Source organism: Anas acuta, chromosome 16, assembly GCF_963932015.1.
Source record: "Anas acuta chromosome 16, bAnaAcu1.1, whole genome shotgun sequence".
NCBI lineage: Eukaryota > Metazoa > Chordata > Aves > Anseriformes > Anatidae > Anas > Anas acuta.
This window is the reverse complement of record NC_088994.1, coordinates 6,605,431-6,629,462: the sequence shown is the minus strand read 5'-3', so window position 1 is coordinate 6,629,462 and position 24,032 is coordinate 6,605,431. Positions and strand designations below refer to the sequence as shown.

Genomic DNA, 24,032 nt, shown 5'->3' with positions numbered 1-24,032 from the left:
TCACAACTGTACTTGAAACTAATTTTAAATGTCTGTCTTCAGAGAGTAAGGAAATTCCTTCAGCTTCCAGCAGTAAATAACTGGGATGCTTTTAGCTCACAGCTGACCTACAGAGGATGGTGAGCTTTCAACGCAAAAAATAATTGCCTCTCCATGGATAATCCATTCCAAGTCTTGCTAAACAGCCGGAGGAAGTGAAGAATCCTGACGAGCACGGTTCATATCACAAATAACCCTTGAACTTTGTTCTGTTTCTCTGCCTGCTGCCCAGAGCGGCTTGACAAATGGTTTGGAACAAATCTCGTTTTCAAACCAAAGAGCAGGTGACAGGGATTGCTTTTGGCTGGCAGGTGCTCAGTTGGGATTCTGCTGTCTCCAGCCCATGGAAATCCAGAATGAAATCCCCAATCCATTTTTCTCTTGGTGCCAATCCTAAAAGAGGTAGTGATTGTTTTAAAGAAGGGGAGAAGAAAGGCTGTGTCGTGTGAGCAGTCTGGGGTTAGTGAATGAGGGTTTGGTGGTTGGGCTATATATATATTTCTCCATAACCACTCTTCTTGGTGGTGAAGTACCTGATGCTTGCTGTGTTGCAGACTTCTGAAGCTCAGCTTCCCACCAAGCAATTCAGCAAAGGCTTTGGCCATTTGGATGCTGAGCTCTCTGAATGATCTGCCCCGCCGTATGCCAGCAGAAACTGTTGGGAAGTGGGGACTTCTGGAAGTCTGTCACTTGTGTAGGTACTGAAAAGGAGCCGGGCTCTTTTTGGAAAACTGTGTTCCAGCTGAAGGAGCTGAAAACTTGCCAGTCTGGCCATATGCTTCTGAAGTTCTTGTGGTTCAATGCTTTGGGCCAGGATGTTGGCTATTTAAGGCAATGGCAGAAAACCCTGTGCCCCTCTTGCACAGTAGGTATGTGAACTCGAAGCATTAGGACAATGGTGACTCTAGAATTAGATGGTGTCCCTAATTTCCCTCTTCAGTTTTAAGTGGATGCAGCATTCTTCACTTACAATCTCAACTGTTGTGTTGCATTGTTGTATGGGGTTGAACATCTGCCCCTTCCAGCCACAAAAGTGGCTGTGTTCCAGTGGCGGGTGGTTTCTTTCTATTCAGGGATCCTCTGAGGCCTGGAAAAGCTTAAGCATTAGGCATGACATTCTGTCAGCTGCTGCAGAGCCCCGTGGCTCTCCTTCCTTCAACATCCCCGGGACCAGAACAGGCGGTCGAGGCTCACCTGGGCCTCTGGGTGCAGGGAAGGGCGATGGGGAACGGCGGCGGTGTGGGCCAGGATGCTGGGGCTCCAGCAGACAGGCATCTGCTGGGATGGTTTGGCCTCTGCCGGGGTGGTGGGCCCCCACCATACAGGCCTCCCCCGGGGTGCTTTGCCCCGCATTAGGGATGGTTGGGGTGCCCGAGCTGAGCAGGGAACGAGCTGCCAGTCCCCCGTGCGTTTCTCCGCGTTGTATTTTCTTCCCCCAGCATTGTGCTGGTGATTGACTGGTGTTTTCTCGGCAAAAGCCTCCTGAATATTCATTTGGCTGAGGGGAGATGGGAGCATGGTAGCGCCTGGAAATCAGCTTGGGGAGGGGAAGGGAGCAAAACTGCCTTTTTCTCGCTACTGTTGCTGCTCGAACTGTGTCAAATGCATACTTCACACCAATAAATGATTGCAGAGACCTGAGCCTACCCTTGTAAAGCAGAAATTACAGCTCAGGCATACTTGCCATCCTCATTCAAAAGCCCATTCCTCATTATAATGACTTTATGCATATTATTTCAGCTCAAAATGCCATTCCTCTTCTCCCCACCCATTTCCTTTACTGGCTGTGACATACAGGAACTACACCCATGGCTGGACTAGCCTCTCCTGACCTTTTGTAACTTGGCTCCAGACTCATTTTTTTGGGTCTTTTGCAAAACACTGTCAGAAGGGAAAAATCCTTTGTTAAAACACAGCCAACTCCTGCCTCAACGTGGAACAGTTTGTTCTGCTGAAAGAATGAGCCAGTTCAGTGAGCAGAAAAACATTGCCATAAACCAGCGTACTCAATAAGCTGCAAAAGCCATCGGCTGCGCTCTGCGTCTGAAAGGACAACCGAAGCGGGATCCGTGGGGGGAGAAAAACCCACGGTCCCGACCTGCCAGCCCTGTTTCCTTGCTCTCAGCTGAAGCGTTTTGCAGCTGTCTTTTTGGTTATAGCGACTGGAAGTGGGGAAATGGGAGCTGATGGCGAGCCAGAGCGCGGCGCGGCTCACAGAGCGAGCATATTGCAAAAGGGCACGGGGGATGAAGTAATCCAACAGTGCTCAGCTGGGAAGGGGATGCGGCGCTGTAATAGTCCTCCCTCGGTGCTGCAGATGATCAGCTCCAGCACCCCACGTTTGGTGTCTGGTACTATTTAGTAGCTCGGTTTAGTGCTTCCCACTCATGTCCCACATCTCATTTTAAAATCTGGACCTTGGAGTGCTTTACCCTCCACTCAGTTTCCCTGGAATCATTGCCTTTATGTGGCTGCTCAGTAACTGGTGATCAGCCTGTCTTCAGCAAGCCTTTCTTTGTTGCACAAGAGCCTCGGATGCTTGGTGAGAAAACTGTGTGACCCTCTAGCAGGCTTTTGTTTTTGTGGTCCTGCAGTGGGACCGTTTCAGTCACGAAATAAAAGCTGATGCTGGTTTTCTTGTAGCAATAAATGTTGTGATAGTGCCTAGAGCTGTGGTTCTTGAGCTTGGGGTGGTGGCCCCCAAGTAGGGTCACCCATCTGGAAGTGGATGTGCAAACCTGGAAGTGGGGTTGGGAGCAGAAGTGCTTGGGAAATGCGGTTTAGAGGCTTCCAAAAATGACCTGGTGCTGGGCAGTCTGTAGCTGCGCTGAGAGCAGAGTGGGCTCTCTTGCCGTAGGGGGCTCAGGCCTGTGAACGCTTCTTCAGTTTCTCCTGGCATCTCCTGCTGATTTAGAAGACTGAAGGATTTTTGCCAGAACCGTAGCAGTGACCAAGCTCGAACTCTGGTTCTTATTTGGCTTTGGGAACCATGAGTCCTCACTCCAAGCTCCCCCAGTTTTTGTCTTGGAGCTCATTGACAGCTTCCAATAATAAAAATACAGAGAGGTATATTTTAGTTCTTAATCTGTCTGTTTTCACATGGATTCCAAAGAGCTAGGTCTACCAAAGCTGGTCTTGCTCTGTCTAAATGGTGATACTTGACAGTAATCTCTGCCTGTGCAACTCCGGACACGGTGTGGCAGAATATCACCCTGCTGACCATGTGTGGCCATTTTAGGTGTCAGTGATCAAGCAGCAGTCACAGAGATCCCTCTCACAACTAAAGCAAAAGCTGACCTCCGAGGGAAAGCACAAGGGACTGAAATCAGAGCCCCTGTGCACTTGTAAACACGACTGGCCCTGCCTAGGCACAAGCCGACCTCCTGGTATTCACCAGCCGAGTGCGAGGTGATGGGGGACGCAGATGCCGATGAGCTGAGGGACTTCTTGAAGCCCTGCTAATGCTGTCTGGTGTCCTCTGCTGGTAGCGTTCACCTCCGAGCTGGCTGTGCGGATAGATGATTGTCTGTCTGCCAGATCGTTTCCTTTGGGGCGACGCCAGGAATGTTTTGCAACATGGACAAAATGTGAGGATCGAAGCTATGCGTGGAGGTGGGTCCCCGGGACGCTGGGAGTGTAAACCCTGCTGAGGTAGTGTGACTCGGAGCAAAGCTGTAATGAAGCCTGCATGCTAAAAGAGATTTTTGTTTGAAGATGTCAAGGGTGTGATTGCATAACGTTTATTTGGTCCTTGGTCAAATGGATGGGAGCAGAGGAAAAAGAGTGAGTGAATTAGTGGTGGTAACGTTCACACAGAAGCACGCAAAGCTCGGAGGGATGATCATTGGTTTTGTTTTGATGTGTGGTGTGTTTTTTATTCCTGACGTTCTATTGAAATATAGCACACAGGCTTGTCTCTAAGGGGGGCACGTTGCCAATAGTCTAAAGGTTATATTATCCTAGTGACCTATTTTTATACTCTAATCGCGTTCTGTTTCAGCCACCCCTCTCTAGCCTTCCATCTCGCTCGGGTTTGTGCTCGTCTGAAAAAAGCTGAGATAATTACCATTAGTCCCTGAGCGCTAATGGAGAGAAGCAGCCTCTACCCAGGTAACGAAGACAAAGGCAAGTTGCTGCTGTTCTGACAGTACGAGACCAACCCGAAAAGGTGGCTCACAAATCGGTGATGACTTGAAACAGGTCAGTGCAAAGTGAGGCAGGGTAGGGGAGAGGTCTTCTCTTCCAGGCGTACTTTAAATGGAGAGGTGCAGCAGCGTGTAGAGGGACGAGGTTTTAATGAATAGCTCTGTTTAACTACCCGAAATGAAAATGACGCTTTTCTACTTCAGGCCTGCCAAGTAATGGAGAATGACTGCGATTGTTCAGCCGGCCAGCCTCCATTGCCTTTCAACTGTGCGCGCATTTGCAAAGCCAGGCGTAAGCTACAAAGCGCCCCGGACAGTCGGCATAAAGAGAAATTGTTCCTTAGCACAAATGTTGACTGTGCGATGCTGCTGGGAGCTTGAAACTGCTGAAATCGGTGCGTGTGTTTGTACATTTGCGTGGCACCGAATAATAAGATATGGAGAGGCTTTGCTTGTCTCGGGCTGCTGCTGTTTTACTGCTCATGGCTTCCCCTGTCATTGCCGAGCTCACCTGACAGCGGAGTGCCCGCAGCGCGGCAGCGACCTGTGCCCAAGGGGAGAGCCTCGTTAAGCGTTCCCGCACGGGATCTGGCAGCCCTTTGCAGGTTAAACCCCTGCAGGATGAGGTGCGTGGTGGTCTGTGCGGGCTCTGGGTGGCAGAGAAGTGGAGGGCTGACTGCCCCCGGGCAGGTGGTACCCGTAGGCGTGCAGCCTAGGCGATGGCACGGTGTGGGGATGCGCGCTGCTCGCCTGGGTGATGCTCTGGTGCTGGTGCTTTTGGGCTGCTGGAGAAGATCCATGCCATGAGCGCCCTTCCAGCTGCAGGCCTTGCAGTCCCAGGGATGCACAGCCGCAGACTGGGACTGGAGGAGATCTGCGGGCTCTGTGCTGCCTCACAACCTGCCCAATCCTGCCTTTTCTTCTCTGATACAGAGCCACACGGGCACAGCTAAAAGGGACATCTGCACCCAGGAGGTGAGGTGTGCTCTGCAGAGGTGGGCTCGTCTCTCTGGGTCTGCCCATGCTGAACGCAGGAGTACTTAGAGAGGTCTTTGCCAGTCACTGCCATGTGTCCATCCACGTGGCACGTCCCCGGGATGGATGAGCAGGGTTTGTCTGGGTGGTGCTGCTGCTGCGTGCCCTCGCCCCATGCTTCGTTGTGCTCTTGTTGTTCTCAAAGCCCGTGGCTCCAGGGCTGTGCAGAGGAAGCCTTGGTTAGAGCTGTTGTGGGACAGACCTTCACCTCTCCTCCTCTCCTCTCAGCCTGGAAACTACAGGAGGCTCCAGCCTTCCTCTTTTCCCACCGGCCCAAGCAGGGCATGTTTTGGCAATAAGCTGGATAATTAATACGACTGATGAACTCCTACATAATTTCTCATGAAGGGACTCGAACTGCAAAACAAATGTTAATGACTAACCCAAGAAAAAGAGTCCTGGGACTGCCGTGGCTGGTGGCAGCAGAGGGACTGTGCCCTCGCTGCCGCACAGACCTGGTGTCCCCTCGCCCTCCTGAGCGCCCAGGTAAATGCGCCCAGTCCCAGCTCTGGCACCCGGTGCTGTGCTCCGAAACGCGCTGGGATCTCCCTCGGGGCTGCTGGATGGTGGGAGGGGGGAGGCAGCTCACCCCCCGGGGTCTGGTAGCTGCTGACAGCACCGGCTCTGGGTTGCTGACCCCCAAATTTTTCTACCTGCCGTCCTCTGCTTGCTGTTGGCGGGTGGAAGGGTGGGGAGTCTACAGATGACTTCCCAAAGGAAGGATTGCGTCTTCCGGGCCTTGCTTGCAGGTAGGGCATAAAGGGAAGGGAAGAAAACACTCAAATGTCAACTTTTTTCCTTCTTTAATTTTTTTTTCCATGTTATGATATCAACCAGGGCCCGCAGAGTTTGAGCTGAAAAACAAGCCGCTTTTATTTGAAGTGCCAATATTGTGCTTGGCTCCCTATGAGACAGAAACATCAACTTTGTCCCTGACCTGGGGAGTGCGTCTGCCTGCCTAGCAGGCACAGAAAGCGTTGAGAAAACTGTTATTTTACTTCTATTTTGGTGTTGATCTTTTTTCTTCCCCCTTTAACCGAGCACTTTATGCTTCGGCAGAGCTACATCGAGCGCCGGGGTCCCCACGGCAGGATTTTGTCATCTGGGACGTCGGTGGGGAGCACGTCCCTGCTGGGAGCATCGCTGGCGTTTGCTGGGCTGGGGGCAGAGCTGCTGCCCCCATATGGGATGGGGGGACCACAGCTGCTGCGGGGCCGCGCGCTGGATGTCTTTTGATGCCACGTGGTGGGTTTCCTTGTTGTTGTTTCTAGGCGAGGTTTGCAAAAGGTCACAAAATTAATCTTCTAACTGGGGACCTTGGCGCTGCGCAGAACGAATGTTTTGCATTAACAACCTAACTCATTAATTCACTGAAACATTTAAAACCAAACCAGTTGTATCCAGCCAAGCTGGAAAAAGCTGAAAGTTCATACTCAGCAGTGCCGATTTCGAAACCTCCCTTTGTTAATCTCTGCAGAAGTAAATTTTCTGAAGTTGTTAAGCTCACTTTGACCAGTCTCTCGGCATTGTTTTCCTCGGCAGACCCAGAGCGGCTCTGGGGCGAGCTGGTGACATGTACCTGGGCCAGCTGTTGGGACAGGAGCTGGCTGGGATGCCTTGTGGGGGAACGCTTCGAGCAGAATTTGGGGTTCAGGGCTGGTCAGAAATGCTGTGCTGTGTTCACAGACAGCAATCCTTTAACAGTTTCCACCTTCCTCCTCTGTTCCTCCTTTCCAAGTCGCTAGGGGTGTTTATATCACTGCCCAGCACATCTCGGGGACCCACAAGCCAACCTGAGCCGCTCGTCTGGCTTTGTGCCTGCCTGGTGCAGAGGTGCCAGGGGTCCCCCACGTCGCAGGACCACGTGTGTGGGTCCCACCTCGGAGGTGGCATCAGCCCCCAGTCCCCTCCCGATGCTTCGTTGAGGAGGTGGCCATGCCTGCAGACCCAGTCGTTAGTTCTCTGCGAGCATCTCGGGTGCCAGATCCATTGGACTCTGCCTGAAGTCATTTTTCCTTTGAATTTCCAGCAGCAGGTTTAAGTACACAGGTCATTTGAGCGGTGGCTGCCGCTCGCCGCGCTGCCTCTCTATTAAATTAGCAGGAGTCGATTAAATAGGGACCATCAGCTGAGGCACGATCCCTTTTTCTTCCTGTCGGCAGGGTAGCTGTTCCATGCAGCTCATCTTTCTTCCAGTTAATCATAAAGTAATACGTAGCAAATCGTGTTCTTCACATGTGGCTGTGCAGACTGGTCGGGGGCATTCGCAGTGGTGGTGTGCCGAGGCCCGCTGTAAGGCTGGCTGTTAATTGAATAATTTTTCTGCCATTAATTTAACCTACCCGTTAACCATCCTTGCTTGTCCCAGTGACAGAGATCAGTGAATTGTGCGTTCTGGTATATATTAGTGGTGTATTAAAGCCTTAGTACATTCCAGAAGGTGAGCGGTGAATAAAACATGCTCTTAACATGTGGTTATGCAACTGTTCCATGGAAATGAAACGGACAAACAGTACACTTGATTAATTTTTTTCCTAGTAAATTGGCACTGTGATTCACTTCCAGCTAAATTTGCAATCTGTGTTCTCAGGTGGCATTAATATTGGATCCCCAGCAGGAGAGCTGTGTTGGCTGGTGCTGCTTTGATTGCGTTTTTAGCAGAACTTGTTGGAGAGAGCACTGAGCTTGATGCAAATGCACGGGGAAATGAAACACGGAGCTTTTAGGTTCTCTGTAGGTGGGTCAGACCGTTCACATTTACCCCAAATAATTCTGACTGCGTGCTCTGAAGAGGCGCTCCGCTAAAAGGGCACAATGGGGGGCTTTGTGCATCTCGATCGCTCTGTATCAAATTCACCCCGTCGACAGATAAAAACAGTCTTTTTGTGGTGCATCGATAACAGCGGCATCAGATCCATCCGAGACTTGAGCTGGCTCCAGTAGCAGCGATGCTGGAACTGGATCTCCACTGGCAGTTTGCTGGAAACCAAAGACCTTGCACAGTGCCCAGCAGCTTCTCCCTGGCCTGCGTGAGAGCTGCAGGACGAGATTAAACCAGCGTCGGTGCAAACCTGGTGCGGTAAGGGAGGAGAAGGCAGCTCTGCAGATCTCCGTGCAGCAGCAGAATTCACTCTGACTGCTGCCTCCGTGACACCGACCTCCTTTCAGCCTTTAAAGCTATATTTTGTAGCCTTCAGGCCGTTCTCATTGTTTTTTTCCTAATTGACTCGACTTGGAAAGGTCATCGTACCCTGCTAGATTGTGTAATATTTAACTTAGCATCAAAAATGAGGATCTTGGGATTGGTGTCAAATTGATGCTGTTCCCTGCTGAATAGCAAAGCCCATTCATAGTCATCCAAGTATTCTGCTCGCTAATGCTCATGAATAACTTTCTGGCCCTCTTCAGAGGGAAACACTAACCACGAGAAGGTGGGAAAAGAGCAGCATAAAGCAGGTATTGAGAGCATGAAATTCGCACCGTCTAAATCCAGGTCACAGCTTTACTGCTTTTTTATTTATAGATTTTTTCAAGTTATAATTTCTAGCTTTTCATGAAGCTTTAGCATAGCAAACAGTCTTTTCTGACGCCAAGTTCAGTGATGACTAACGCTATTTACAGGGCTGTTTTGTAATCTCCGATCAGCCCACATTAACGGGAAGTTACGTTTTCCCATCAGTCTTTTAAATTGTGCCGGAGAGTTGCTGAGCCCAGAATTGCCCAGCCGGGCTCTCCTATTTGCAAGCTGACATAATTTTTTCCAGAACAGTATTTTAAAAAGTTTCAAATGAAGTTACAGAGGTCAGATCGTACTTCCTCAGTCTGATGTTCGCTGTAGGATCTCTCATTCCTCTGGTCTAAAAGCTACAAAAATCAGGCAGAGTCGCTCTTGCATAAGCACCACAAAGTCATTTTCCTGTCTGCATTTCTCTGTGCATGGGGTCAGCTCGGCATACCTGGCATGAGAGCTCCGGGTGCACAGCTGCTTTAACTGGTAGGAGTTGGCTCTGGGGTCATCTGGTAGGATGGTAAGTTGTTTTTTTATAGTTTAAGTTTTTACGAGTGTTTTTATAAAGCTCCCTCTCTGTTATTGTAAATCCCAGGAAAATCTGGCACGGAGTCTTTGTAACACGAATCAGTGCATCCGTGCGCCTCCGAGTGACCTTGCAATCTGGAAAAATACAGTTTTATCCGAGCGTTTAGGACAAAAAAAAAAAAAAAAAGCAGAGTCGCTGTAAGAAAGGTTGGCGAGGGGGTTAAGGCAGCGACGCTGCTCGGTCAGACGTGCTGCCTTCCCTGTCGTCAGGACCCGTCTTGGCAAGTGCCTCCTGGTGCCAGCGACAGCAGCCAGCTTTGCTGCCCTGGGGTCGTGAGCTCAGGCATGGAGCATCCGCTGCGCACATTGCACAAGCCCAGCAGGCCGGCAGCACGGCGGTGGCCAGAGCTCTTTTGGGGGCCTTACCTTCTCTGGCAGTTCCAGCCAAAGCCCCAGCAGATGCTGTTAAAACAATACAAAAATGTGCGTGGAGTGGGGAGGGAATCTCAGAAATGATTTGCTGGCTTCCTGAGCGAGGATGGCGAAAATATCGCGGCTCCAGCTGCAGCCTCGCTGCCGGCTGCAGCGCAGCTCCAGGACTTTCTGCACGCAGAAGCCTTTGGCACGGGCACGGTGCTCGAGCTGGCAAGCAGCTTTCCGACAGGATGGTTGGAAAGTGCCGATTTTGAAGAAATTGCAGTGTTCTGTGGGAGCATGTTGATTTTCATCCGTTTTTTCTGATGGGAAGCAGGCAGGGGCTGGGAGCCCGGCGGGCACCCGGGCGTGCAGGGAGCCGGGGCCGCGCTCTCCCCACAGCAGCACCGGTGCCGGGGCTGGCAGGGCATGGCGAGGGGACGTCCCAGCCCGCGTCCTCCTCAAAGGAGAGTTTGGTAGAGGCTGGAAAACAGGCATCGCACGGCTGCGCTGCGTAGCTGGGAAAATCGCTCTTGGTTTTGCTGCTCGCTGTGTGGGAGCGCGTGAAGCCGAGCAGCGGGTGGGAGCTGTGCACGCACGGCACCGCGAATACCTGGCATTCTTTTGCAAGTAAGAGATTTGGGGGGAAAAATAGCCCTGAGATCTGCCTTGCGACGTCCAGCGCTGGTGTGGGTGGAACTGGCTGCTTCCTGGGCTTGGGGGTAAAAGGATTGAGCTGGAGGAGGGGAAGGGAGCTGGGGCTGCGGGCTGGAAGGGGAGAGCGGGCTCCAGGGAGCAGCTGGGGGGGAAGGAGGCGTGTGGTCAGCTTCTCCCCGCTGCCACGTCACAGCTGGCTTCTGGCTTTGTGTGTTTGCTTTCTAAACAGGTAATTCACAGACTGCGCGTATGAAAATGTGGTAAATCCAAGGTCAAGTTGAATTTTTCCAGCAAAAGAGACTGAGAATGATTTATTGAGTGAAACAGTTACATAGCAGGATAGCTGTGCTTTGTCTCATGCCAAGGGAACTAACCCCTCCTCCCTCTCCTTGTCCTCAGGTTCAGTGGTAAATATGAACATTTGTCAACATTTGACAACAACTCCTTGGGACATCATGAATTTGCTGGAATCTAGACCGCAGAGCACTTGCAATAGCGCTTTTTAAATTCTAATTTAATTTAAATTAAAGAAAAAATAATCTCATCCGGATTAATCGTAGTGATGGCTAGCAAGAGAAAATCCACGACTCCCTGCATGATACCAGTAAAAACTCTGGTGCTTCAGGAGACTGAGCTGGAGGCTGCAGAAGACGATCGTGAAGGAACACAACAAGATGCTCCCGCAGAAGGGCCGGCAGCCAGCGATGCTGGTGCCAGCAACAGCAACAGCGGAGCCTTGTCTAACGGGCACCGCGGCATCGCCGAGGGCGATACTTTTGTCTGCAAGTCTTGTGACTTCGGCTCTCAAGACGTTCAGCATTTCTTTGCGCACCTGGACTCGGAGCACTTGGACTTCAGCAAAGACCCTGCGTTTGTGTGCGTTGCCTGCAGCTTCCTGGCGAAGAGCCACGAGGGGCTCTCGCAGCACAACGCGGAGGCGCACGCCGGCGAGGCGAGCTTCGTCTGGAGGCTGGTGAAGCAGGACAATCGGACGGCTGTGGAGCAGAGTCTCTGCGATGCCGCCAGCAGCCACGACCTTCCGGGAGAGGTCCCCGAGGAAGTGGCGGATGGTCAGTCTGAAATTATCATCACCAAAACCCCCATCATGAAGATAATGAAAGGCAAACCCGAGGCCAAAAAAATCCACACGCTGAAGGAGAATGTGTCCAGTCAGCTGGGCGGAGAGGCGGAGGCAAAAGACGGAGAGCCTTCCTTCGCCAACGGGCCTGTGCCGGTCAGCCAGCCCACCGCCAGCTCGACAAAATCATCTCACGTGGTGAACGGCTCCATCCTCGGGAACGTGCCCGTTCTGCCAGCGGGTGTTGCCCAGCTCGTTTCACTGCAGCAGCAGCCACCCTTGCACCAGCAGCTACCCACGTCCAAGTCCCTTCCCAAGGTGATGATCCCCCTGAGCAGCATTCCCACATACAACGCAGCCATGGACTCCAACAGCTTCCTGAAAAACTCTTTCCACAAGTTCCCCTACCCCACGAAAGCTGAGCTCTGCTACCTGACCGTGGTGACCAAGTACCCAGAGGAGCAGCTGAAGATCTGGTTCACGGCCCAGCGGTTGAAGCAGGGCATCAGCTGGTCGCCAGAGGAGATCGAAGACGCCAGGAAGAAGATGTTTAACACGGTCATTCAGTCCGTGCCGCAGCCCACCATCACCGTGCTGAACACGCCGCTGGTTGCGAACCCCGGCAGCGTCCCGCATCTCATCCAGGCCACTTTGCCGGGCCACGTGGTGGGGCAGCCGGAGGGCACGGGGGGGCTGCTGGTCACACAGCCCATCATGGCCAACGGCTTGAAAGGCACCAGCTCCTCCTTCACCCTGGCGGTGACGACGGTTCCCAAGCCCCAGCCGGCGGCGCAGCACAGCACGGTGAGCTCCGGCAACGCCTCGGCCGTGAAGGTGGTGAACGCGGCCCCGTCGGTGCTCACTGCCTGCCCCGCCATATCCTCGCAAACCTTCCTGGACCCCAACGTCTACAAGAACAAGAAGTCCCACGAGCAGCTGTCGGCCTTGAAAGGCAGCTTCTGCAGGAACCAGTTCCCCGGCCAGGCTGAAGTCGAGCGGCTGACCAAGATAACCGGGCTGTCCACGAAGGAGATCCGCAAATGGTTTAGCGACAGGAGGTACCATTACAGGAACGTGCGAGGCGGCAGAGCCATCTTTCCCGGAGACAGTGCTCTCGATTCTCTGCCCGAAATACCCTTCGACGTGCCGCCCAAGGGAGCGGAGCTGACATCCACAGCCGCGGCAACGCCTGTCACCCATCACCCGACGCGGCGGCAGGCCTGGCACCAGACGCCCGACTTCACGCCCACCAAGTACAAGGAGCGCGCGCCCGAGCAGCTCAAGGCCCTGGAGAGCAGTTTTGCACAGAATCCTCTTCCTCCGGACGAGGAAGTGAATCGCCTGAGGAGCGAGACGAAGATGACGCGGAGGGAGATCGATAGCTGGTTCTCGGAGAGGAGGAAGAAGAAGGCGGAAGAGAACAAAAAAGCGGAGGAGGCCGTTCAGCAGGAGGAAGAGGAGGCTGAAAACGGCTGCGGGGAAGGAGAAGACTCCTCAGATGACCTGAGGGCCTTGAGCGAAAACGGCTCGCTCGATGCCTCCACCAACAACCCAAACTCGGCAGAGCGGAAGGTGAGCCCCATCAAAATCAACCTGAAGAACCTCCGGGTGACCGAGTCCAATGGCAAGAACGAAGTGCCGGGTGTTGCCACGAGCGAGAAGGGGGACGGCGGCTCCAGCCGGCCGCCCACCCCTCCGAAAACCAAACTGAACTTCAAAAAAACCGCCCAGCAGCGGCACCTGCTTAAGCAAATGTTCGTGCAGACGCAGCGGCCGACGAACCAGGAGTACGATGCCATCGTGTCCCAGACGGGCTTGCCGCGGGCTGAGGTCATTCGCTGGTTTGGAGACAGTCGGTACGGCTACAAGAACGGGCAGCTGAAGTGGTATGAGAACTACCGGCGCGGCATCTTCCCCCCGGGCCTGGTGGAGGTGAGCCCGGCCGGCAGGGAGGTGCTGGAGGACTACTACAAGCAGCACAAGGCGCTGCAGGAGGACGACGTGCCCAGCCTCTGCGAGCGCGCCCAGCTCAGCGCCCAGCAGGTGAAGGTGTGGTTTGCACTGAAGGCGGAGGAGGAGACCAGGGGCGCCTCCGAGGATGCCCTCTCCAGCACCAGCGAGCAAACGGGAAGCCAGAAGGGGCCGTACGACGCCTGCTCGGAGGTGTCGGAGAACAGCGAGCCCTGGGAGCCGGGCGGCCCCGAGGGTGGTGCCGAGCCCCCCGGTGCCCCCGTGCAGCCACCCGCAACGCAGCTCGGTAAGGGGCCCCGGGCAGCTCGTGCGAGGTCTCCACGGGCAGGGTTGGGTGGGCACGAGGCACTGAGTGCTCCAGGTGGGGGTTTGGTGTCCAGGCTTGTTATTTGGGGTTTAAATCGAGGAAGCAGTGAGGAACGTCCCCCCAGTAAGGGGGGATCAGGGGAGGGGGAGAAGAAGGTCTGGCAGGGTGCCACAAGCTCCGTTCTGAAGCCAAATCCTGGCTTTAGGAGCAAAACCAGGGGGAGTGCCCCATCCCTTCACCTGCCCTGGGGGAAGATGGCCCGTGGGTTTATTTGTAAAAATATTTATTTGTAAATATTTAGGAAGGAAGGGGTCCGGCTGCTGTTTCCCAGTTCTGCCCCTGGCTTCTCCCATGTCTCCCCGTGGCCCCAGGCAGCACGGTTAGCCCCTGGGTGCTCTCGCTTCCTTGCCTGTGCAGACAAAAGCCTCCTCCCTTCCCTCTCCTGCTGCCGGCTCTCCAGACGTGAGCATTGTCATTTTAGCAGGGCTTGGGCAGCGCAGATAGAGACTGCAAGGAAGGAGGGGACAGGGAGAGATGGAGTGGCATTTACAGCTGCTGGCCCTACCCCTCCTCCAGGGCTCGTTTTTGAGAGGCATGCGTGGAGGAAAGGAGAGGTGGTTTCCAAGCCCTCTGTGGGCTCTTTGGAAATGCAGCTGGGGGCTGTTTCCTCCCTGGCAGAGCTCCCACCAGATGGGGATGGCCGAGGGCTGCACTCGCCCTGTCCTGCTGCACAGCCCCTCGCCAGCCAGCATCACCTCCTCCCACCAGCATCACCTCCTCCCACCCGCTGCTGCAGCCCCGCTGCATGGCTTTGGGTCCTCCCACACACCCCTGCCAGGCCTTTTAAAAAAAAAAAATTGTAAAAAAATCATTGGTTCCCTTCCCCCTGTAATTCAGAGGAAATGAAGTGTGGGTTTGAGTGGGACTTGCCTTTATTGCAGCTGAGAAATCTGGACGTGCATCGCCGGGAAGCAGCTGTGGCCAGAGGAGTGGGCTGGGAAGGCAGTGCAGCAGGAGGTTTGGGGAAGGGTTGGGGGTGGCTGTGTCCTTGCTAGCACCCTCCAGATGTGGCTTTTTGCCACCAGAGTGAGGTTCTGTGACCCCACGAGGCTTGGAGGTGCTTGGCAAGGGCGTGCAGCTCTGCAGGCTGCGTTCCTCCTCCGTCCTGCTGCTGGCCAAGACTGTGGCCCTGCTCCCACAAGGATTTCAGCTTTCCTGCCCCCATCCCAACACCAAGCTGCCTGGGGCTGGCTTTGCTCTGCAGCTGCCTCCATCAGGCCTCTGCTTTTGCTATCACGAGGTGCACCTGCACCCCCTGCTCCCTGCCCGGCACCGCTGCCTGCGTTGCAGGCACCTGCGGCGTGCTGGAGCATCTCTGACACCTGTGTTGTTGTGTGTTTTTTTTTTTCCAGAAACAGACTGAACTCAAAGCACCTGCCCCAGAGGATCCGCTCTTACCCTTGAGAAGTTTTTTGGTCTATAAGACCATGGGCTGGCCTGATACAGACCTCAGGAGCAGGACACGGTGACAAAGCACTGCCAGAAATGAGACCTTTGAGTGCAGCGCACGAGAGAGAGTGCGTGCAAAAACTGGGCACCCAGTGCAGAGCTCTCTGGGCCAGCCCAGGAGACAGCTGAGAGCTGGCAGAGGTGGGGGCCGTGAGTTGAGCTCGCACCCAGGAAATAGGATGCTCTTGTTTGCTTTCCAGTGGACAGACTTTCAGATTTCATACTCATATACCGATGCCTACAGCTGCCTATACAAGCATAACGAAATCTCAGACATTGTGTAAACAAGGTCATTGCTTAGATATGGACTATCATGGCACAATACATATTTTTTTTTTTTCATCTGCCCATTAAGGTGTTTGTTCTCTAAAGGCTGGCGTGGCTGCCTCGATCCTCCCTGCCTGTTTTGGTCCTTAAGCCCTGGCAAGGAAGGGTTGTGCAGGGGGTGTGTGCACAGGTGTGTATGTGTGAGTGTGTGCGTTAGGAAAGGAGAAGGACCTGAGAAGAAAGCTGCCGGTCTTGCATTAAGTCAGGTAGGACTTCAGTGAGGCGTTCATCCACACGGATGAGGTTAGATTTGGCATTGCATTACTCTCCAATAAGTAGCAGGTCCAAGACCCCGAAAACCGAGGAGAGGCAGTTCGGTGTCGTTTGCCCCTTGTTGGCCAAAATATTTTTCCTTTCGCTCTTGGAGACCGACTGCAGCAGGCTGTTAAATCTCCAAGTCTCCCTTTAATCACTGAGAACTAGCACATAATAATTTTTCCATCCTGACCTGGAATCCTTTTCATTGTTCGGAGAGAACAAGCTGTTCTTCAGAGAACAAATAGGGAGAATATGCAGAGTTGCTGCGAGTGGTTCAAGTTATTGTTGTCTCCAAGGGATCTGCGAGGCAGCAGCTCTTCTGCAGTCAGGAAGTTTCCCTCTTTCAGCCCGACACAACTGATCCTCCAGCAGCAGCAATGATAACTTCAAGTATTTGCTCCGATATTTTTTTATTTTTATTTTTTGGTCCATCCACGGTAGTTTTGGCCTCGTGTGAAATAGCAAAACGATTTCCCAGTTGGCTTTCCTGGTTCCCAGAACCTGTAGCTTTTTCATGTGCCCGTGTTGTCTCGGGTGGTTGCTGCATGATGCAACTTAAGGCTTTTTTTAATATTCCTTCCTAATAGAAAACAAGGTCTAGGAGAGCACTCTTGAGCTACGAGTCTAGCCAAATGCTGTGTCAGACCATCCTGTCATAAACTAATCAAGTCCCAGCTCAAAATTGGTTCCATGTCTTGCCTTCGCTTTTGCTCTTGGAAGGCGATTCCAGAACTTCACTGCCTTTGAATGGTTAGAAACTAGAAACTTTCTTTAAATTTCTAGTTTGAATTAATTCGTGGCCAGTTCGTTCCTGGTTTGTTTTGGAGCCAACATTGTCCTTTAACTTAAATAGTTTTTGGTGTTTATCCGCTGATGTATTTATGGAGAGTAGTCATAGCTCCTTATTTTTGCCAAGCTAACTCAGCCAAGCTTTTTCTGTAGAAGGTTTTTATTTAGTGAGAGCTTTTTAATGTGGGAGACTTTATTGTTGGTGGTAAATGATATTTATTAGAAGGGTGGGTAGCAAGCCCCAAAGGATCAGATCCAGAGATTTACAAAAAATTTGTTTTAAAAACAAAAAGCTCTTTCAGAACCTCTTCCAAAGATGGTGTCTGATTTCTACCTTTAATTGCTTTTGCTTTTCTTTCTTCGTCCCCTCTTTACGAGGCTGCCTTACTGACATGTTGGGAGAGGCTCCATCTGATGAGCGCTGCGGGGAGCGTTTCTCTCACCGACGGTACGTGCCTGCCCCAGGTGCCTGTGCTCAGACGCCTGCACTGTAACCGCCCTTAGCAGCCAGACGAATCCTCCCCAAAATGCCAGGAGCTGACAGCAGGCTCCCTAAATGTCTCTCTTTAGCAGCACTGCTGCCAGCCGTGCCTTGGTTCAAGGCAGGGCCAGCAGCAGCACCACCTCCGCCTCGCCTGGGCTCGTCGCCCTGAGGCTCCAGCCCTTTTGGGTGAAATCCTTCCTGCCCTCAGGCTCCAGGGGCGATGGGGGAAGCAGCGTGGTGCTAAAGCCGAGGGTGCTGGGCCTGGGAGCCTTGTGGCCTGAGAGTGTGAGTGTGTGTTCACTGCTGCCTTCAGAGAACAAATACAGGTAGGTAATTTACTCTCTATTGCCTATGTACATGCAGGTTTATTTAAGTACACATATATACAGTTCAGATATGCCATAGATTCTTTATCGCATTAAGAGGTACATTAAAAATGTACACTTCTACTAACTACTTGCTATATAAATATGTTGGAAATGTAGTTTGCCCATTCAAGGTGATTTTCTGTGGGATTTTTGGTGTACACTTCAAAGGCCTGTGGCTGAGTGGAAGAGTGGTCCCCACTCCATCTACAGAAATGCTGAAGGACGATGGTGTGAACTGGTCCCTTTGAACCTTTTTTCCATGCACTAGCTGAATGTTTTGCACTTGGATTGTATTGGCCAGTTTTCCAGAGGAAAAAAAAAAGAAAAGAGAAGTCTTGTGAGCTGGAGGGAGAATTTCCCGGTGTACACAGAAAAAACAGCCTTGAGGGTTGGAAGCTGCTGAGGTTTTTGAGCTTTGTCTGCATGCATTCATACAAGCACAGCAGGAGTTTTCTTTCTTTTGGGTCAGAGGAATTTAAAAAAGTGGTTCCATGCAGGCTCCCCTCGTACGCAAAGGCCGAGCAGACGGGCTGGCAAGGCTCGTTGCGTGGGGAGGGTGAGGTTTAGGGACAAAAATCAAAATCAAAAAGTAATCGTTTGCTTTCTAACTCACACATTCCTCGTTATCTGCATTTTTAGTTGACTTGAAATCTCTATGAAAGGATAAGCTGAAGCGTTGAGGGTTTTAGCTCTGTGGTCTTCTGTTTCCCTATCACACCTTTTTTGAAGCTGAAGAGAAGCAGGTGTCATCTCCAAACAGACTCAGGTTTTGGTGCAGGACATTACAAATAATATGTTTGCATCTGAAACTGAAAGAAATAATTGAGAGGTGGCTCCACAGTCCCAGCAGCAGCTCTTCTGGTGGTAAGAGGAAGCATCACCACGATTGTACACTTAGTGTCAATTTTTATCATCATCTAATCAAAGATGACTATCTTGACTTGAAGGGAGGAGTGTAAGATAGAGGTCATGTAGCCAGCATCGGTAAGGAAGGGAATTAAGTTCTTCACCTCCATCAGCTGTGTGCGAGCTCAGGCTTGATAAGCACAGTAGTAAGCATCATTTTTAATCCACGTGAATCTTGTTACTTCTGTCTCTGAGGCTGCTTAGATTAAGGTCACAATCCAATTGCTTAATAACCTGAAACCCTGATTTGTGCTGTGCCTGGCTCACTCACAGAAAGGGCTGCTGGTTCTCCCGATGCAAGGAACAGAGTTGCTTTATTCATCCGTATCAGCAGGCCAAGCTGTTTGATTTCTAGCCATAGCTCTGTGTTCTATTTGGGTAGCTAATTTTTCTGTTCCTTAAGTAGCATCCTGGAAATCATTATTTTTATTTTATTTTTTTAAGCAGAACACTAAACAAACCATGATTTACAGGCTTCTATTTCCTGAGAGCCATTATTCCTGTTTGCCTGAGAGCAGAGCACTGCTGCACATCAGGCTCGCAGCCCTGGCAAGAGGAGAGGACACAAGTGCTTGCTTCAGTGCACGGCATGCTGCGGTCAGCGTCAGCACACAGAGCTCCAGCTGCAGGTATTTAACGTGTCTGCTGTCCCCTCCCTGCCGGGGGCTTCTCTTGGGCACCAGCAAAACCAGGAGCTGCTGGCAGCTGTGATTTGAAACCCGTCAGTTGCAGACCCTTCACCTGGCAGAGCAGCGCTCGTGCAGAAGCTGGAGCTGTGATGTCTGTTCGGATGATTTTTGCTAGGCTGGTTTTCCATTTAGGGTTTTGGCTATTTTTATTTTTTTTTTAATGCAAAGCAACAATTTCTGGTCACAGGGAGAAGTTTTTGCACTCCTCCCTCCCCTTCCGTCCCTCTTGTAGGAACAGTTCAGGGGAGCCCTGGTGAGATGATGGTTGGAACCTGGGGTCACTGGGAATCAGAAGGGAAAGATGATTTTCAGCACTTAGGCACAAATTGGCAAGTTAAGGTGCTACTACACCTGTCAAATGGGCAGTATTTAAAAGGTTTTTAAACATCTCTCTTCTGTTTCCCAGATTAATCTTGGCTCCACTCTTTTTAACTCCCATCGGTGGCCTGATGTGATCGGCTCACTGCAGTAACCCCCATTTTAATTTCTCAGTTGATCACAACCAAGGGGGGAAGATCAGGCAATACTCAAAAGTGGGGGGGGAGGGACTTGCAAGCTGTACCTTTTCTTGCAAGTTTAGTTTCTGCTGTATCTTTTACTGGCAGTGCTCCCTGCCAGGAATGCTGGATTGGCATCACAAAACTTTAAAGCAGAGCAAGCGAGCGCTGTTACCTAAGAAGGAGTGACTTTTATTTATATTTTTTCTTGTTGCCTGTTCCAGTAGAGTGCTCTGTTGGCTGCCCTTGGCCATATTTTGATGGCACTACTAAAGCCAGTTTTTCCCTTTACCGATGGAGGGTGGTTTTAGGAGGACTCTTGCTCACTGGTGCTAGTGAAGGTCAGGCTAGGAATCCATGGCATAGAAAACTTCTTGCTAAAAATTGCACTTTCTGTCTGCCCCATCTGGCTGGTGGTGTTATGGGTACGTGGCTGTGACTCCCCTTGCACATACTAACATTGCACTAAAAGAGAGACTTTGGGAACAGCGTGTTGATCACTTTGTTTCTCAGCAGACCACAAAGTCAGCCTAATGGGGTCTCTTTTTTTTTTTTTTTTTTAATTATTATTATTTAGAAATCATGCTGGTGCTGAATGACCTGGAATTTTTTTTTTTTTTTTTTTTTTTTTTGCTTGGATTTATCCAAAAGAAAAATGTAATTGTAGCTGCAACGGGACCTTTCATAAGGGTGGCCGTGTAGCTGGGGCGCGGAGCAGCGGCTCTGCTGTGTGAAACCGTCTTTGTACCGGGGCGGTGCGGGGGGTTCCCGGGGGGGTTCTTATCGTGTTTTTTAAGACCACAATTTTTGATGGTCACCTTGGCAACCGTGTGAGACAGGAAATAGTTTTTACTTTTGGTAAAGGTTTTAAAGAAGAGGAAAAAAAAAAAAAGTGAAGCTGCCTGTGATTGTGGGCTGTGGCTATTACTAGGGCTAGGGTAGCTTGTACCTGCTATGGACTTTACCTGCTCTTATTCTGAGGGCACAAACTCCCTGTAGCAACAATGCCACTTCTGAGAAGTGAACGGCAAGTTTCCCTTCCTTTTGTATATGTGGATGTGAGGGTGGGCGAGGGGAAGCGCTTGCTTGTACAGTTTGTTGAAATGAAACCAGACATTTTTGGTTGTTCCTAAATAAAGAGCGTAAAATACGAGCAAGAGTTGACTGGTGATTGCAGGCCCGCTTGGGCTGTAAAGGTGACACAAAACAGAGCAATCCTTCCCCTAAAACCTCCCTGGGCATCATCCCCTGCTCCTGCTCTCACCCCTTTGGGTGAACAGTGTTGAACTGGGGGCTATTTTTTTCCCCATGGCCTTAACCTCAAGGTGAGGGCAGGGGCCTGTCCCACCGCTGGGGCAAACCACCAGGAAACGGAGACAGCAGGCGTGTAATACTGACATGTTTATTGTCGTTTAAAGCTAGAGCGGCCTTGTAAACGTCGAGTTTCACTACTGGCCCTGGAGGCAGTGGCTATACGGGCCGGGCACTGCAGGCCGCAGCCCGCAGCACCCGGCCTCCAGCCGCCCGCGCCGCGCAGGCTCCCCGTGCACACCGCCAGCGCCGAGACAGCGGAGGGTGGTGTGCTTTTTTTTTTTTTTCCCCTTGTTTTCGTCTCGTTCCTTGCAATTATAGACAGTTTTGTCTCTCACCTCGGCGGCTGGCAGGCTGTGCACATCCATACACTTCATTAAGGGCTTCGTGGTGAAGGTTGGTGGGTGTTTGGGGTGGTTCGTTGGTTGTTTTTTTTTTTTTTTTTTTTCCCGATTTTTTTTTTTTTTTAGTTCTCCACTCGAACACACTTCAGCGGAGAAACTGGAAAAGCTGCCTGAAAGTAGGCCATAGCAGTGCCGTTTCCATAGAAACCAGTTCACAGCGTGCCGTGAGACTCACAGGCACGGGAGGTGCTCCCGGGCGGCCGAGCGGCGCTGCAGCCGCGTGTCCCTACAGCCGGTTGTCCCCATTGACCCTGGTCCGTCGCAGTACCCTGCAGGGGGCACAGACAGGGGGCACGGCGCTGGGAGGATGAGAGGTGCCAGCTTCCCCAGCTACCGTGGCCTGGTACCCTTGGGGATGCTCTGGCCCAGGGGGCTGGTGCTGCATTCCCCCCCCCCCACGTCTCGCTCCTTGCCTGTTTCAGCCCTGTCCCCCCCTCCCCAGCTCCCACCAGCTGGGATTTTTTTTCCAGCCGGGCTCTCAAGCCACTGCTGTTGCCACCTCCCTGCCTGAATTGCAATGAAGGGGCCTGGCACATTGGCCATGGTGCGGAGAAGCTGTTCAGAAGCCCCTCTGAGGATGGAAGAGCTCCCGGCTCCTACAACACCCCCCCACCTTGCATCCCACCCCCTCACCATCCCAAAAGCAGTGACTCCACCCCCACCTCACCCCACCTTTCCACCTGAATTCAGTGTTTCCACAAGGCTGAAGCTCAGGCCTGGGCTCCCGCTGAGGAGCCCCAAAACACTCCGGGTCTTTTCCAGCCGTCCTACCTTCGCTCCCGGCTCTCGAAGTGGTCAGCCAGCTGCTCCTGCGAGACTCGGAAGTCCTCGAACGGCTGCTGGTACCGCACCTCGAAGGAGCCCTCCCTGCCTCTGCTGGCCAGCAGCTGGCTGGCAGCATCCCCGGCTCGCTCCCGCAGGGCTGAGGCACTGAAGAGGTTGATTTCGCCGTTCTCCTGCTTGGATGGGAGCAGACAGAGCCGTGAAGGGCTGGGGATGGCGCGGTGCCCTAGAGCAGGCTGTGCGGAGAGCTGACCCCCATGGGGTGTGCAGGGTGTGTCTGTGCTGGCCTTAATAGTGGTGGAGGAGTGGTGCGGGTTGGAAAAAAACCTTCAAGGTCACCACATCCACCCCTCACCCTGACCTACCAAAACCATGTCCCTTAGTGCCACGTCCACACCTCTCTTAAATGCCTCCAGGGATGGGGACACTGCCACCTTCCCAGTGCATAATTTTAAGTGAAGAAACGACAGAATCATCTGTCTCCAAGAGCTCTGCCACCCTATCACCCCCATGGTGCTGAGCTGCAACGTCCCCAGAGAGTGAATGGGAACTGGGACAGCCACAGCTGCCTCCTCCGGCACCAGTGATGGGATTTAGAGAAGACAAATGAAGCCTGGGCCAGAATCTGCCCCAAACAACCCTGCTGAGGGACCCTTGTGTGTGTGACCCAGTTACCTTGCTGGGGAAGATATCGATCTTGACAAGCAGGGAAGCCAGCTCCAGGTTCTCGCTGTAGTTGTTCTTCAGAGGGACAGCTCGGAAACCTACAGCAGAGACAGCCCCAGCGTTATTTGCAGCAAAGCCAACACCTCCCTTCTCGGGATGTGGGCAGCAAACTGGTGAGGACCAACACAACACACACAGCTTCCCCGACCACATTACCTGTTTTCAAGCCTTTGACCAGGAATGTCGCCTGGGCCAGGAAGTTCTCATCGCTGAACATGTCCTCCTCGTACACCACGAAGCGGAGGAAGGCGAACTCGGGGTTGCTGACCTGGAAGTGGAACTGCTTCGGGCTCCACAGGGGGTTCAGGCCGTTGTCCGCTGGGCAAAAAACACCACAGTCAAAAAAACAGCACCAGCAGGGGTGTCTGACCATCACCCCCCCCCCCAGCCCTCCCTGCTGCTGCAAAACCTCCTAACGATGCAGCCAGGAGAGAGGACAAGTTCTGGGGGAACCCAACCCGTCCGTGTCACCTCTCCTGCCATACTCACCCACGATCTCAGTTTTCTGCTTCGCGTTGTCGTACTCTGCGCCGGATACCTCCACCTCCACAAAAGGACAAACGATTCCCCTCCCGTTTTTGGGAAGGTGCCGGGCCCCCAGGACCTGGGGAAGAGAACAGGAGGGACTTTGTTACCGATGGGAACAAAGGAAAAAAAAAAAAAAAAAACAACTTCTTTGCATACCGAGACATTTTCTTTCCGGCTAAACCACCCTGGCTGCACCAGGTGGTTAGAGGTGAGATGTTTCATCTCCGGGTGGAGAGAAACAGCTCCCAGACCTGGAGGCTGTGACGTGTTCCCAATCCCCAGTTTGATGTGTAAACCATCAGCCAGGCAGCCAGGCTGCCACGGGTGCTGCCCGCAGCCTGCCCAGCTCCTCCAGCCTGCGCCTCCTCCAAGATGGGGCTCGTGGCCATGGCTGGGGCTCAGTGTCGGACACCTGCGGCTTTGTCAGAGCTTCTTGGCCTCACTGCCTTGGCTTGAGGAGGACGTGGAGCTGCTGGCCTCGAGCACAGGCTGTGCTCAGCAGAAAGGCCGACCTGCTGCCTTGCAGGAGCAGGAGATCCCCGCTCCCCCGTGCCAGGGCCATATGTCACGCCGGCACGCTGCTGTCGCAGGGGAAGGACGCGCTGCCAGCGCTGGATCATGTGCCTGGAGCCGTGCTGGGCTTCGGGCAGCTTCTCTGCCTGTGGAAGCCGCCCTCGGAGGGGACACGGGGCAGTTTTGCCAGAGGACAAAAGGCTGAGCCCATCTCTTAAAGGAGACAGCAGCAGGCTGCAGCACAGGGACTCCTGACAC

The 24,032-nt window shown here is 52.6% G+C and overlaps 2 protein-coding genes across 11 annotated transcripts in view; one reads left to right on the top strand and one right to left on the bottom strand.

The window, feature by feature from the left end:
* The window catches only part of ZHX3 (zinc fingers and homeoboxes 3), a 45,942-nt gene extending 25,280 nt beyond the window's left edge, over window positions 1-20,662 (top strand). For 3 of the 7 annotated variants that reach the window (XM_068700304.1, XM_068700305.1, XM_068700308.1), the window contains 2 exons: window positions 10,726-13,661; window positions 15,095-20,662. In XM_068700304.1, coding sequence (XP_068556405.1) covers window positions 10,889-13,661; window positions 15,095-15,105 — 2,784 coding nt within the window. In that variant the 5' untranslated portion in view covers window positions 10,726-10,888 and the 3' untranslated portion in view covers window positions 15,106-20,662. Of the gene's footprint in view, window positions 1-4,122; window positions 4,240-5,682; window positions 5,706-8,968; window positions 9,248-10,725; window positions 13,662-15,094 lie in introns of those variants that run through there. The other 4 variants (XR_011101864.1, XM_068700306.1, XM_068700309.1 and 1 more) reach the window with 4 other exon arrangements.
* Window positions 20,663-20,895: 233 nt separating this feature from the next.
* Window positions 20,896-24,032, bottom strand: part of PLCG1 (phospholipase C gamma 1) — a 37,801-nt gene continuing 34,664 nt past the window's right edge. For 2 of the 4 annotated variants that reach the window (XM_068700302.1, XM_068700300.1), the window contains exons 28-32: window positions 23,223-23,337; window positions 22,890-23,051; window positions 22,683-22,771; window positions 21,996-22,183; window positions 20,896-21,493 (exon numbers count right to left, since the gene is read on the bottom strand). In XM_068700302.1, the coding sequence (XP_068556403.1) occupies window positions 21,451-21,493; window positions 21,996-22,183; window positions 22,683-22,771; window positions 22,890-23,051; window positions 23,223-23,337 (597 nt within the window). In that variant the 3' untranslated portion in view covers window positions 20,896-21,450. The remainder of the gene's footprint in view (window positions 21,494-21,995; window positions 22,184-22,682; window positions 22,772-22,889; window positions 23,052-23,222; window positions 23,338-24,032) is intronic. The other 2 variants (XM_068700303.1, XM_068700301.1) reach the window with 1 other exon arrangement.